We start from the raw sequence: 12,533 nt of genomic DNA, 5'->3' as shown, positions 1-12,533 counted from the left end.
GTAATTGCTGATGATCAGCTGTTGGAACAGTTGCCATAGAGGACTTGAAGAGTTAATGATGTATCTTTCAAAGATTTTTCATGAGTTTGTAACTCAGCCATCTGCTGGTTATGGGCTTGTTGTAAAATTAAGATAAGAAGGATAAATGAAATACTTGATATTTGTCCCTCTTTTTTGCCTTCATGGGAATGCATTGGTAGTAAAATAGATACCTCCTTTAACTTTCCACTGCCCCCCTCCACCGTTTTTGTTTACAGTAAGAGTTAGACCATGTTACCAAAGTGTTAAACATCTGTAGCAAATTTTAATTGATATTAGTTTTTAAATTGACAGATGCTGCTTTCACAGTTTTTAATTTTATTCCTTGAAAATAAGCCTTCAGAAATTTAACTATATGAGGAAAATTGATTTTGTCAAATAAATAGAGAGACCAGAAAAGGTGCTTTCCCAGAGTTATTTAAAGAAAAAAATGTATATTGTTTCACAACTTCAACCTGATTTTAAGTAAATTCTAAATAAATCAGTTACTAAACAGATTTCTAAATAAATTTTCCTTAAAACTCAGATATAATATTGATATTCAACTTCAAAACAAACTGTTTTAGAAATGATGAGATTGGGATTGACACATACACACTACTATGTATAAAATAGACAACTAATGAGAACCTACTGTTTAGCACAGGGAGCGCTACTCAATGATCTGTGGTGTCCTAAATGGGAAAGAAATCTTAAAAAGAGTGGATATACGTATATGTATAACTGATTCAGTTTACTGTACAGCAAAAACTAACACAACATTGTAAAGCAACTATACTGCAATAAAATTTTTTTTTAAATGATGGAACATTTCAAGTAAGGGCAAACTATGAAGAAATAGAGGATCTTTGGTTTGACATGCACTATGCTAATTTTTTTTTTTTTTTTTTTTTTTTTGTGGTACGTGGACCTCTCACTGTTGTGGCCTCTCCCGTTGCAGAGCACAGGCTCCAGATGCGCAGGCTCAGCGGCCATGGCTCACGGGCCCAGCCGCTCCGCGGCATGTGGGATCTTCCCGGACCGGGGCACAAACCCGTATCCCCTGCATCGGCAGGCGGACTCCCAATCACTGTGCCACCAGGGAAGCCCCACTATGATAATTTTTAAAAACATAGGGAGCAGTCTTTTAAAATATTTCATATTCATCATTTTTATTGGGTCTTGCAGTACCTTTTCTTGTTCTTTATAGGTGCTATGGCAAGCAGTTTTTAAACTTTACATAGAAATTTTAATAATTTTGTTTGGAGAGTTTAGTAGTATGTATGGAGAGATAATTGGAGACATTACTATCAAAATTAGGAGGTATGATAGTTAATTTTATATGTCAACTTGTCTGGGCCATCAGGTGCCCAGATAGTTGGTCAAACATTATTCTGGGAATTTCTTTGAGGATGTTTTTGAATGACATTAACGTTTAAATCAGTGGATTTGGGTAAATCAGATTGCCCTCCATAATGTGGGTGGGCCTCATCCAACCAATTGAAGGCCTATATAGAACAAAAAGACCAGCTTCCCTGAGCAAGAGATAATTATCCAGCAGATGGCCTTTGGACTTTATCTATATATACCATCAGCTTTCTTGGGTCTTGGGCCTGATGGCCCACAGTGCAGATCTGGACTTGCCAGTTTCCATAGTTACATGATCCAGCTCCTTACAATAAATCTCTTTCTATGTATAAACATATCCTGTTAGTTCTGTTTCTCTGGAGAACCCTGACTAATACAGCAGGCATCATTGATCTTACTATAATCATTTCTGAATACTGGAAAATACTTGTTTGACAGGGAATAATGATTAATTCAATCTTGTGATTATTACCATCAGGCTGCTTCTTCCATCTTCTGCTCTCTGAAATGCTGTCTAAGAGGTATGAATCCAGGTTGAATTCACTTTCCCTCTCCATTAAGCAGCTTCCACCTTCCACCCTTATCCATATGTAGTGGTAAAATCAGTTAAAATGAACATTTAAGAGAACCTTGAAAGAGAAACAAACAAGCACAGGCTTGTTTGACAACTGTGTAACGGGAGGATCATGGTTGGCAAGACCAGAGCTCATGGAGAGATTATGTATATATATACTGCAGGGTCTTTTTTCTTTTTTAATTTATTTTATTGAAGTACAGTTGATTTACAATGTTGTTAATTTGTGCTGTACAGCAAAGTGATTCAGTTATATATATATATGTATATACACACACGCACACACATATTCTTTTTCATATTCTTTTCCATTATGGTTTATGACAGGATATTGAATATAGTTCCCTGTGCTATATAGTAGGACCTTGTTGTTTATCCATTCTATATGTAGTAATTTGCATCCTGCAGGGTCTTTTTAAGCCCCAGTAGGCAGGTAATATTCTCTCTTACTAGCTACCTCTCTGATTCATGAATAGCTGGACCACTCAAATTCAGGGTGAGTTTTCAAAACTTAGGGAACCCCTTGACTCTACTATGCTGATCATTAATGTCATTGATATCCTTTTCCTGACTCTAACCCATCCTGACCTGCTTTAATTCTTAGGGTCCTAGAATTGCTGTCTCTGCCCAGAGTTGCTATTGCTTAGGAATATTTGGGGAAGGAATGGATGAAAACAGGTCTTTGGCACCTGACTCAGCCAGAGTAAAGATATTTCTCATTTAGTGGTTAAATAACTTTGTGTTTAAGTTGTATTTAGATACTACTCAGTGGAGTTTTAAATGATCATTTTAGCATTTACTAACACTGAAGCAATGTAGAGATGGTACCATATGTCCAGATCAAACTCTAAAAGACAATCATGTGGATATTTGGAAATAATAAAAAATATTTGTATAGATAACCAAATTTGGCTACCTCAGTCTGAGAGAAAGATATTTTAAGCAAACGTTATCAATAATTCATCAAGATCACTAAAACGCTGAGTATCAGGAATATGTATTTATTCTCTTCTGCGGAAAGTGAGGATAGTTTGTGTGAGACATCTCATGCCTCATGGAGAGTCAAGGTTGGTTAGGCTGATCAGGTTGGCCAGGCTTCCATTTCTCTCCCAGTAATCCATGATTCAGTTGAAGAAAATGATCTCAGATAGTAGAGTATTGTTTTTTGGTTAAGGCTATATAAACAGATTTGCTCCTTTCCCAGATCCTCTAAATTAATACAATTAATTTAAACCTTCTTTCACCTCTCACACCCCACCCCCAACAGATTTTTTTTTTTTAATATGTGGTCTTAATTATTTATTTATTTTTATTTTTGGCTGTGTTGGGTCTTCGTTTCTGTGTGAGGGCTTTCTCTAGTTGCGGCAAGTGGGGGCCACTCTTCATCACGGTGCGTGGGCCTCTCACTATTGCGGCCTCTCTTGTTGCGGAGCACAGGCTCCAGACACGCAGGCTCAGAAGTTGTGGCTCACGCGCCTAGTTGCTCCGTGGCATGTGGGATCTTCCCAGACCAGGGCTCGAACCCGTGTCCCCTGCATTGGCAGGCAGATTCTCAACCACTGCACCACCAGGGAAGCCCCCAGATTTTTTTTTTTAATGTCTGCACTTTAATGCCCTCGTAGGGGCAGGAGAAAAATGTCACATGTATCAAAAGCATAGATAGCAATTTGTACCCCTTAAGAAAGAATGGATTGAAGTGTATCCTTACATTTTGTTAATCAACAAATGAACAGCTCCAACCCCCATTATATTCCGAGGCATTACCTCTTGAGGGGTATTTCTGCCTATGGAAGAGGGAAAAAAAATCAGCTGTCAGGAGCAAACTTTCTTCTTACTTGCTCTCTTATCTTTTGTATTTTCCTTATGTGGGTAGGGTCAAATGAAAAATTAGCCCTCAGTGGGAAAATTCACTGGTCCTTTAGTAAGATGAATGAAATGAGTGTTACAGATACTTGAATTAATTGCTTTGTGAAGACTCAGAAATACCAAGTAAGTACATAAGTGTACCCTGTTTAATTAATCCTTGGAAATATCTAGGTTTACTTCTTTCTTTTTTTAAAAAATAAATTTACTTATTTATTTATCGTATCTGTGGCTGTGTTGGCTCTTCGTTGCTGTGCGCGGGTTTTCTCTAGTTGCGGCGAGCGGGGGCTACTGTTTGTTGCGGTGCGCGGGCTTCTCACTGCAGTGTCCTCTCCTGTTGCAGAGCACGGGCTCTAGGCACGCAGGCTTCAGTAGTTGTGTGGTGCATGGGTTTAGTTACTCCGCGGCATGTGGGGTCTTCCGGCATCAGGGCTCGAACCCGTGTCCCCTGCATTGGCAGGCAGACTCTTAACCACTGTGCCACCAGGAAAGTCCCTAGATTTACTTCTTGAAATTCCTTCTTCACTCTGAACCTCTGAGCTTTTTGTAAAGTCTGCTTAGGAAGTATGTATATGTGGAACCAATGTGATAACCTTGAGCACTATAAGGATGCACTATCAATAAATAACAGTGAACATTATTAATTGGAGAGGATTTAAGTTCTCAAATTACTTTGTGTTTTCTTGTTATTATGGCTGTTTCAGTGATCAAAAAATGCTTGGAAGTTCAGGCTAATGACTTTACATATTTTCAGAAAGCTTTATTATTGATCATAGAAACAAACATAGAGGGTCCCCCAAAGAGAGATCTTTTTGTAAAGATCTTTGATACTAATAAGATATTTAAGGTAAGAATTCCTTTTAAAGCGATGAAAGCCAGTGTACTGTGAAATCTTAAAATGGAAACATTTTATCAGAACATTTTAATCTTTTTTGAAAGGGACACAACAACTTCAGATTTTCTGGCATGACTTGAGAATTAGGCAGAACCCATTAAGCATTTAATGCTGTAACAAGAAGGTTGTATGATTTTTGGCCCTCAGGAGAAATATTAGAACTCAGAACCTGACAAGAGTGGCTCATCAGAACCATTATGGATTAATGAACTAAGAAAAGGGAAATACTAGGAATAAAAAGAAGGAACACTCCCTTTCTCTTTACCTAAGTTCCACAAATTCTTTTACAGAAAGAAATTAAAACAAAATACTAAGCATAAGAGCCAAAACTATAAAACTCTTAGAAGAAAACATAGGGGAAAGTATCATGACATTCAATTTGGCAATGATTTCTTGGCTATGAAACCATAAGCAACAAAATAAAAAATAGATAAGGTAGACTTCATGAAAATTGAAAACCTATGTGCATCAAAGGACACTATCAACAGAGTGAAAAGATAACTCAAAGAAAGGGAGAAAATATTATTTGTAAATCATATATCTGATAAAGGATTGATACACAGAGTATATGGAGACTCTTATAACTCAACAACAACAAACAACTGATTAAAAAATGGGCAAAGGGGCCTCCCTGGTGGCGCAGTGGTTGAGAGTCCGCCTGCCGATGCAGGGGATACGGGTTCGTGCCCCGGTCTGGGAGGATCCCATATGCCGCGGAGCGGCTGGGCCCGTGAGCCATGGCCGCTGGGCCTGCGCGTCCGGAGCCTGTGCTCCGCAACGGGAGAGGCCACAACAGTGAGAGGCCCGCATACCGCAAAAAGAAAAAAAAAAAAAAAAAAAAAAAATGGGCAAAGGACATAAATCGACATTTAGTAAAGAAGATGTAGGGAATTCCCTGGTGGTCCAGTGGTTAGGACTTGGCACTTTCACTGCTGGGACCCAGGTTCGATCCTTTGTTGGGTAACTAAAATCCCACAAGCCACGCAGCGTGGCCAAAAAAATGACATACAAATGGCTAATAAGCATATGAAAAGATACTCAGCATCTTTAACCATTATGGAAATGCACAACAGAACCATGATGAGAAACCATCTCACACTCATCAGGATGGCTATTACCAAAACAAAATAACAAGTATTGATGAGAATATGGAAAAATTGGAATTCTTGCTCATTGCTGGTGGGAAATGTAGAATGAAATGGTACAGCTGCTATGGAAAATGGTATGGTGATTCCTCAAAAAATTAAACATATAATTACCATATGATCCAGAAATTCCATTTCTGGTTGTATATCCAAAATAAGTGAAAGCAGGGACTCGAAAATATATTTGTACACCCACACTCATAGACGCATCATTCACAATAGCCAAAAGGTGGAAACAACCCAGGTGTCCATTAATAGATGAGTAGATAAATCAAATGTGGTACCTACATACAATGGAATATTATTTAGCCTGAGAAAGGAAAGAAATGCTGATACATGGTACAACAAGGATGAACCTTGAAGACATCATTACTAAGTGAAATAAGCCAGTCACGAAAGGACAAATATTGTATGATTCCTTTTATATGAGGCACTTAGAGTAGTCAAAACAGAGACAGAAAATAGAATCATGGATGCCAGGGGTTGGGAGAGGAGTAAATAAGGAGTTAGTGTTTAAATAGGTATGGACTTTCAGTTAGAGAAAATGAAAAAGTTCTGGAAATGGATGTTGGTGTTGATGTACATCAGTGGGAATGTACATAATGCCACAGAACTTTAAATGATCAAAACGGTAAATTTTATGTTATATATATTTTACCACAATAAAAAAAGATACTAAGAAAGAATAACATATCTTAAATGTTAAATTTTTAGCTTGTTGCATTAGCTTAATATTCCTCAGTTGGAAAAAACTACTGTTTTTTCTTTCTAGCAACCTCAAGATGAAATGGAGCAAATTGAAGCTCCGTTACAGTAAGTATAATGATTTTTGGCATTATTATATTATAGATATTTTTTGTCATTTTACACATATAAAATAAGTGTTCTTTTTCTTAAGAGTTTTAGAGTTATTGTATATTTTTGAATAAGTGCCCTTTAGCAACATAAATATATGTTATTTTACAAACATTGTAGATAAGTTTCATTTCATGAGAAAGACTGAATCAGATTAAGTTGATTCTCTAATATTACTTAAAAAGCAAATTTATGGCATAGCATGAGGGAAGAATTTGTAGAGCTTATTGAAATTAGACTTTCATAGAACTATTATACTTAAAGAGACCTTATCCTTTCAATTTTTTTAAAAACAATGGTTCTCAAAGTAAAGCCTGTGGACCCCCGGGGAGTCCCTGAGGCTCTTTCCAGAGGATCTGTGAGGTTAAAACTATTTTCATAATAATGCTAACACATTATTTGCCTATTTCATGGTATTGACATTTGCACTTACAGTGCTAAAGCAAATGGCGGATAAAAAGTTGGAGCCTTAGTAGGCATCAGGGCAGTGGCACCAAATAGGACTAGTAGTCACCGTATTTTTCACAGCCATGTACTAGTGGTTTAAAAAAAAAAAAGAAGGCCAGTTTTACTTAGTGCATTTGATGAAGCAGAAAAGTTATTAGTTTTATTAAATTTCTACCCTTGAATATATATCTTTTTACACTTCTGTGTAAAGTGTGATAGTTGTCTTAAGAAGAGCACTTGTGCACTTGTTTGAGTTATAAGATTTGTAAAAAAAAAAAAAACTAGCTTCACCTTTTTTTTTAACTTGGAAGAATAACTGACAAACTGGTTATTCACAGTGTAGTATATGGCAGACATTTTCTTGAACTTTCTGGTAAGATCAGTGGAAATATTTACAAAGGTGACCTTTTTGAGATTTTTATGATGAAATAGATCAATATAGGGAAGACCTGCATAACTCAGCAAATCAGTATTTTCTGAAAGACCAACGCATAATGTCACAGCATCACCCACAGACAAGTAAAAGATCCATTCAAAGTGCAGCGTAGACCAATATAAAAGTTCATTGATTTTGTTTCAATTTTCACATTTCCAGTAACCTTTAAGGAAATTATTGCTTTTAGAGTTTTGGTATGTTATCTAAAAAGAATATGCACTATTATCCAAAAAGGCTGCTAAAGTACTCCTTCCTTTTCCAACTGCATATCTGTATGAGGCCAGATTTTTGTAATATACTTCAAATAAAAAAATATACCACAAAAGATTGAATGTGTTGTAGCAGTTCAGATGGCAGCTGTCTTGCATTAAGCCATACATTAAAGAGATTTTTTAAAATGTGAAACAGTGCCACTTTCTCACTAAATTTTTTTTCATTTTGGAAAATGCAAAAATGTTTCATAACAATATAATAATATATTGGATTATTATGGTTACTTAAAAATTAATGATTATTTAACATTTTTCTCTATTTTAATTTCTAATATGTAAATATAAATAAATAGAAGCCACATGAACAAAAGCTCTTTGAGTTCCTCACTAAGTTTTAAGAGTGTAAAGGAGTCCAAAGACCAAAAGTTTGAGAATCACTATTTTAAAATAATCCTTTTACTGAATATATCAGCGGTATAAGTTCATCTACAGAAATGGAAAAAGAGAAAAGACTAAGAAAGACTAATGCAGCATCCATGGTCTCACAGCCTGGAGAGAACCATTGTTAACATTTTGGTACATTTTATTTTAGGCTTTCTATATATTTTTGTTTTGTTCATATTTTCTACAAAATTGGGATTATTCTGCAGATACTTTTGTTTCCTGGGTTTTTTTTTCTTTCTTTCTTTCTTTTTTTTTTTTTTTTGGCCACACCACGCAGCTTGAGGAATCTTGGTTCCCTGACCAGGGAATCGAACCCATGCCCCCTGCAGTGGAAGCCCAGCCTCCTAACCACTGGACCGCCAGGGAATTCCCCCTGTTTTCAAATTTTAAGTAGTGTTTATCATAATTATTATTTCACATCATTAATATTTTTTAAAAACATGAATTTTAATGACCTCATAATATTTCATTATATAACTTACTATACTGTAATTCATTTAATCATTTCGCTAATATTGGACATGTATGTTGTTTGCAGTCTTGCCTAATATAAATAATTATTTTTTAATACCTTAGATGAAAGTTTGCTCTATTTTCAAAACTTCTGTATTAAATTCTCTTTTATAATTAAGGAAAAAATTCTGCTGTTGATTCAAACTATGATTTTGTTTTATTTTAAATCAGCTTGTACTCAAAGAATCATGTTTTAGGGAAAAAAATGGCATTCTTTTCTGTTTGCCTCATAGAAATTATTCTATATGAGCAGTTTCATTTTCAAGATAGCTTATACTGATCACTTCTATTTTTTTAGGCAGGAGAGAATGTTCAATTTATTATTCTTGCTTAGGATTCAAGTAGCTATGCCTGGTTCATAAAAACTGTTCTTAAAACAACTGGAACAAGAAGCTTTTTTTTTTTAAAGGAAGATATCTTGATTGCATTTGTATAGTAAATTAGATTGAGAAAAAAATAGTTAACTGCTTTTCTTCAGTCAACTTTTTTTAAACATCTTTATTGGAGTATAATTGCTTTACAGTGTTGTGTTAGTTTCTGCTGTATAACAAAGTGAATCAGCTATACATATACATATATCCCCATATCCCCTCCCTATTGCGTCTCCCTCCCACCCTCTTTATCCCACCCCTCTAGGTGGTTGCAAAGCACCGAGCTGATCTCCCTGTGCCATGCACCTGCTTCCCACTAGCTAGCTATTTTACATTTGGTAGTGTATATATGCCAATGCTATTTTCTTACTTCGTCCCAGCTTACAGTCAACTTTTAATTATCCCAGGGTAGATGATCAAAATTGTAGATTAGGCATGACCTTTATTTTGCTCGCAACCTCTTCCCTTCAGTAGTTCCTACCTTTTTTTCCCCTGCTGTGAAATACAAGAAAGGTAAATAATGTCTGAGAATTTTCTCATGAGTGACGTTCACTTACATCTCAAGCTATAATGACAAACTTTCAGTGTATTTGAGGATTTAAGTGGTCAAGCTTCATAAATTAGGACCAATTTTTCTTTCTCACTCCACCTTTCTATTTGGTAGACAGTCATCTCCAAAGTTACTTTCAGACCTAAATGTAGTTTAGCTTGTCTACACTCCTAAAGATCATTCCTTAATTTTTTTGGCTCTCTCCATTTTTGCAGCCATTTGAAATTTAAATGTTAACAAATTGCTAGTAATTGGAGCAAAAAAAGATGATCCTATTTGAAATTCCTTTAAATGAAAAGAAGTTTAAATTGTATCTGAATGAGAAATAGTGGGGTTTTTTCAATTTGAAAATTTATATGTATTTATTAATTAATTGATTGATTTCTTTTTTTTTAGGATTAGAAAAAGTTGTCCGGTGTTCACTGTGTCATTTCCCCAGGCTGAACTTTCACTGAACCACCAGAGCATTCAAGGTACACTTTTATGAGTAGAGTCATATAAAGTGAATTTGTCTTTGCCTAAAAATAGAAGGCTTAGTTAGATATGGATTTATTTACAACTAGGCTGGTCTACTATACATTGCTACCATACATTTTTACATATGAAATCAGTGTTGCTGTTGACCTTGGAATCATGCCACTTAAAGTTGCCCATATGCGAAGAGCTCAGGTGCAGTCAATACCTACTCCTCCACATCTACTTTTTTGACTTGTAATTTGGGGGCTGAAATTTGAAAACAATGTTTGTTTTCTCTATTCATAACATTCTTAATATGTATGTCATGTCTTTCTTCTTTTTTTTTTTTTTTTTTTTTGCGGTACACGGGCATCTCACTGCTGTGGCCTCTCCTGTTGCGGAGCACAGGCTCCGGACACGCAGGCTTAGCAGCCATGGCTCACAGGCCTAGCCACTCCGCGGCACGTGGGATCTTCCCAGACCGGGGCACGAACCCGTGTCCCCTGCATCGGCAGGCGGACTCTCAACCACTGCGCCACCAGGGAAACCCTGTCATGTCTTTCTTGACTGGCAGTTAGGCAGGCCATTTACTTGATTTCAACTGTATTAGAGGTTAGCTGTCTTTCACTTTGAAGTGCCACCTGTGTATGTTGTATGACAGTGTAGTAAATATTCTTAGTGGTCATTGAAACTTTTTATTATAAGAAAAGGCACAAGGACATGATACTTGAAGTTGAAAAGCTAAGTTTTAAAATCTCTGTCTTCTGATCTGTTGCTACTACAACAATAGCAGTACCACTTAACGCCATCACCAACTCTTGCATGCACTCCTAGTGCCTGCATTTTGGTCTGTAATATTATTTATTCATTATTTTAACAAATATTTATTTAGCCTGCTAAGTGCCAGGTGTATGGGTGCTATGACTTTACAAATGCCAAGCAAACCAGGGATCCTAAAAGGATAGCTGATCTGTCTTGGAGCTTGAAGATATTAGGATGGATCTGAAAATCTTACCATTGTTGGAAAACAAAAATGCTTTCAAGGATGTCAGGGGGCAGTGCTAAAAGGATAAAGAGCTAGGTCAATTGTGCTCCCACTGGCCAACCTGTGACAAATTAGCTGGGGGAAAAAACACATGATTTTGGTTCATGGAAATAAGTTAAGTTTGTGATTTTTTTGATACTCAAAATATGTTAGTAGTGTTCAAAAGGTAGTCTCAATACAGGAAAAAAAAACAGCTATAGTAGAATGTTTAAAAATTTTTAACGACTTTAAGAAATAGAGACTTGTTGATACATGTACCTTTAGGACATCTCCTGATTACTTTTGGCCGCTACATGAATGTTCCTTTTTATGCCTAACTCAACAGCATGAATTCATTTAAATTCTGTTACCTATAGTGGAGATGATAATGACACAGAGAAAGTAGATATGATTTTTCCATGTAGTTGCGAATACTTAGGATAACTCAGCCAAAGTAGGGAGGTTGGTTTTTAACTAATCTAATTCCAAACAATTATAATATTACCTGGCTTCATGTGAAATATTTTTTAAGGAATGGAAGAATTTCATAATTTTATTGCCAACATACTTTTATATCAATAAATTGGTATAATATTTATTAAATATTTGATATATCACATGAATGAGGGAATCATTTCAAGTTATATGATTAAGAAATGCTGAGTGAGATAATATGTTTTAATGCTTTAATAAAACTGGAATGAAAACATATAATGTTATCTTCTAGGACCTGAGGCTGAAGATCCTAAAGTGCTAACACACCCAGAAAAGGTTGGTCTGTATAATAGAAATTAGCTATTCAAATCTTGGGTTTAGATTTTTTTTTAAACATTATGTTGATTAAAGTATCAAGCTCATTTAAGTTTTCCCCTAGGCAGGAATATGACTAAACCATTTCAATAGATAGAATTGTGTAACAACCCATTTCAGTGTTTTTTTTTTTTTTTTTAAGGGGAATAATTTTCCAGTACTTTTCTCGTAAACTCTTGTAAATCTGTCTTTGGAATAAAGCAGGCTTTCACTGTTCACAGGTTTCTTTGTGAGTTGCAAAAAGTTTTTCCCTGCATTCCCGCATTTAGTCTGGGCTGCCACAGTCAGACAGAAAGCGCAAGGACACTTTTCTTACATCTGTAGTGGAGACCCATTTCAGTATTTATTCTTCCTTATCTCTAATGAAATAGAATTTTCTTGATCTGTGTTTCTTATCTAGCATTATAAGTCTTTTATTCTTTATGTAGAGGAGAAGCATATAATTTAATATCAAACTAGTTGCTGAGATGTAATAGCAAAAATGCCTTCTGTTGCTTTGTCTATTACCCTTGTTCCTTTAATACTTCCTGCTGGATACTGCATTCCCATCTT

At 35.8% G+C, this 12,533-nt stretch overlaps 1 protein-coding gene across 1 annotated transcript in view; it reads left to right on the top strand.

The window, feature by feature from the left end:
• Window positions 1–12,533, top strand: part of ANKRD31 (ankyrin repeat domain 31) — a 143,414-nt gene that overhangs the window by 14,924 nt on the left and 115,957 nt on the right. Inside the window, exons 4-6 of the mRNA XM_081233017.1 lie at window positions 6,636–6,676; window positions 10,088–10,164; window positions 11,899–11,942. Of these exons, the coding sequence (XP_081089143.1) occupies window positions 6,636–6,676; window positions 10,088–10,164; window positions 11,899–11,942 (162 nt within the window). The remainder of the gene's footprint in view (window positions 1–6,635; window positions 6,677–10,087; window positions 10,165–11,898; window positions 11,943–12,533) is intronic.

The sequence above is a fragment of the Mesoplodon bidens genome (genome assembly GCF_964165515.1).
Source record: "Mesoplodon bidens genome assembly, chromosome: 4".
NCBI lineage: Eukaryota > Metazoa > Chordata > Mammalia > Artiodactyla > Ziphiidae > Mesoplodon > Mesoplodon bidens.
This window is presented reverse-complemented; position numbering and strand designations above follow the sequence as displayed.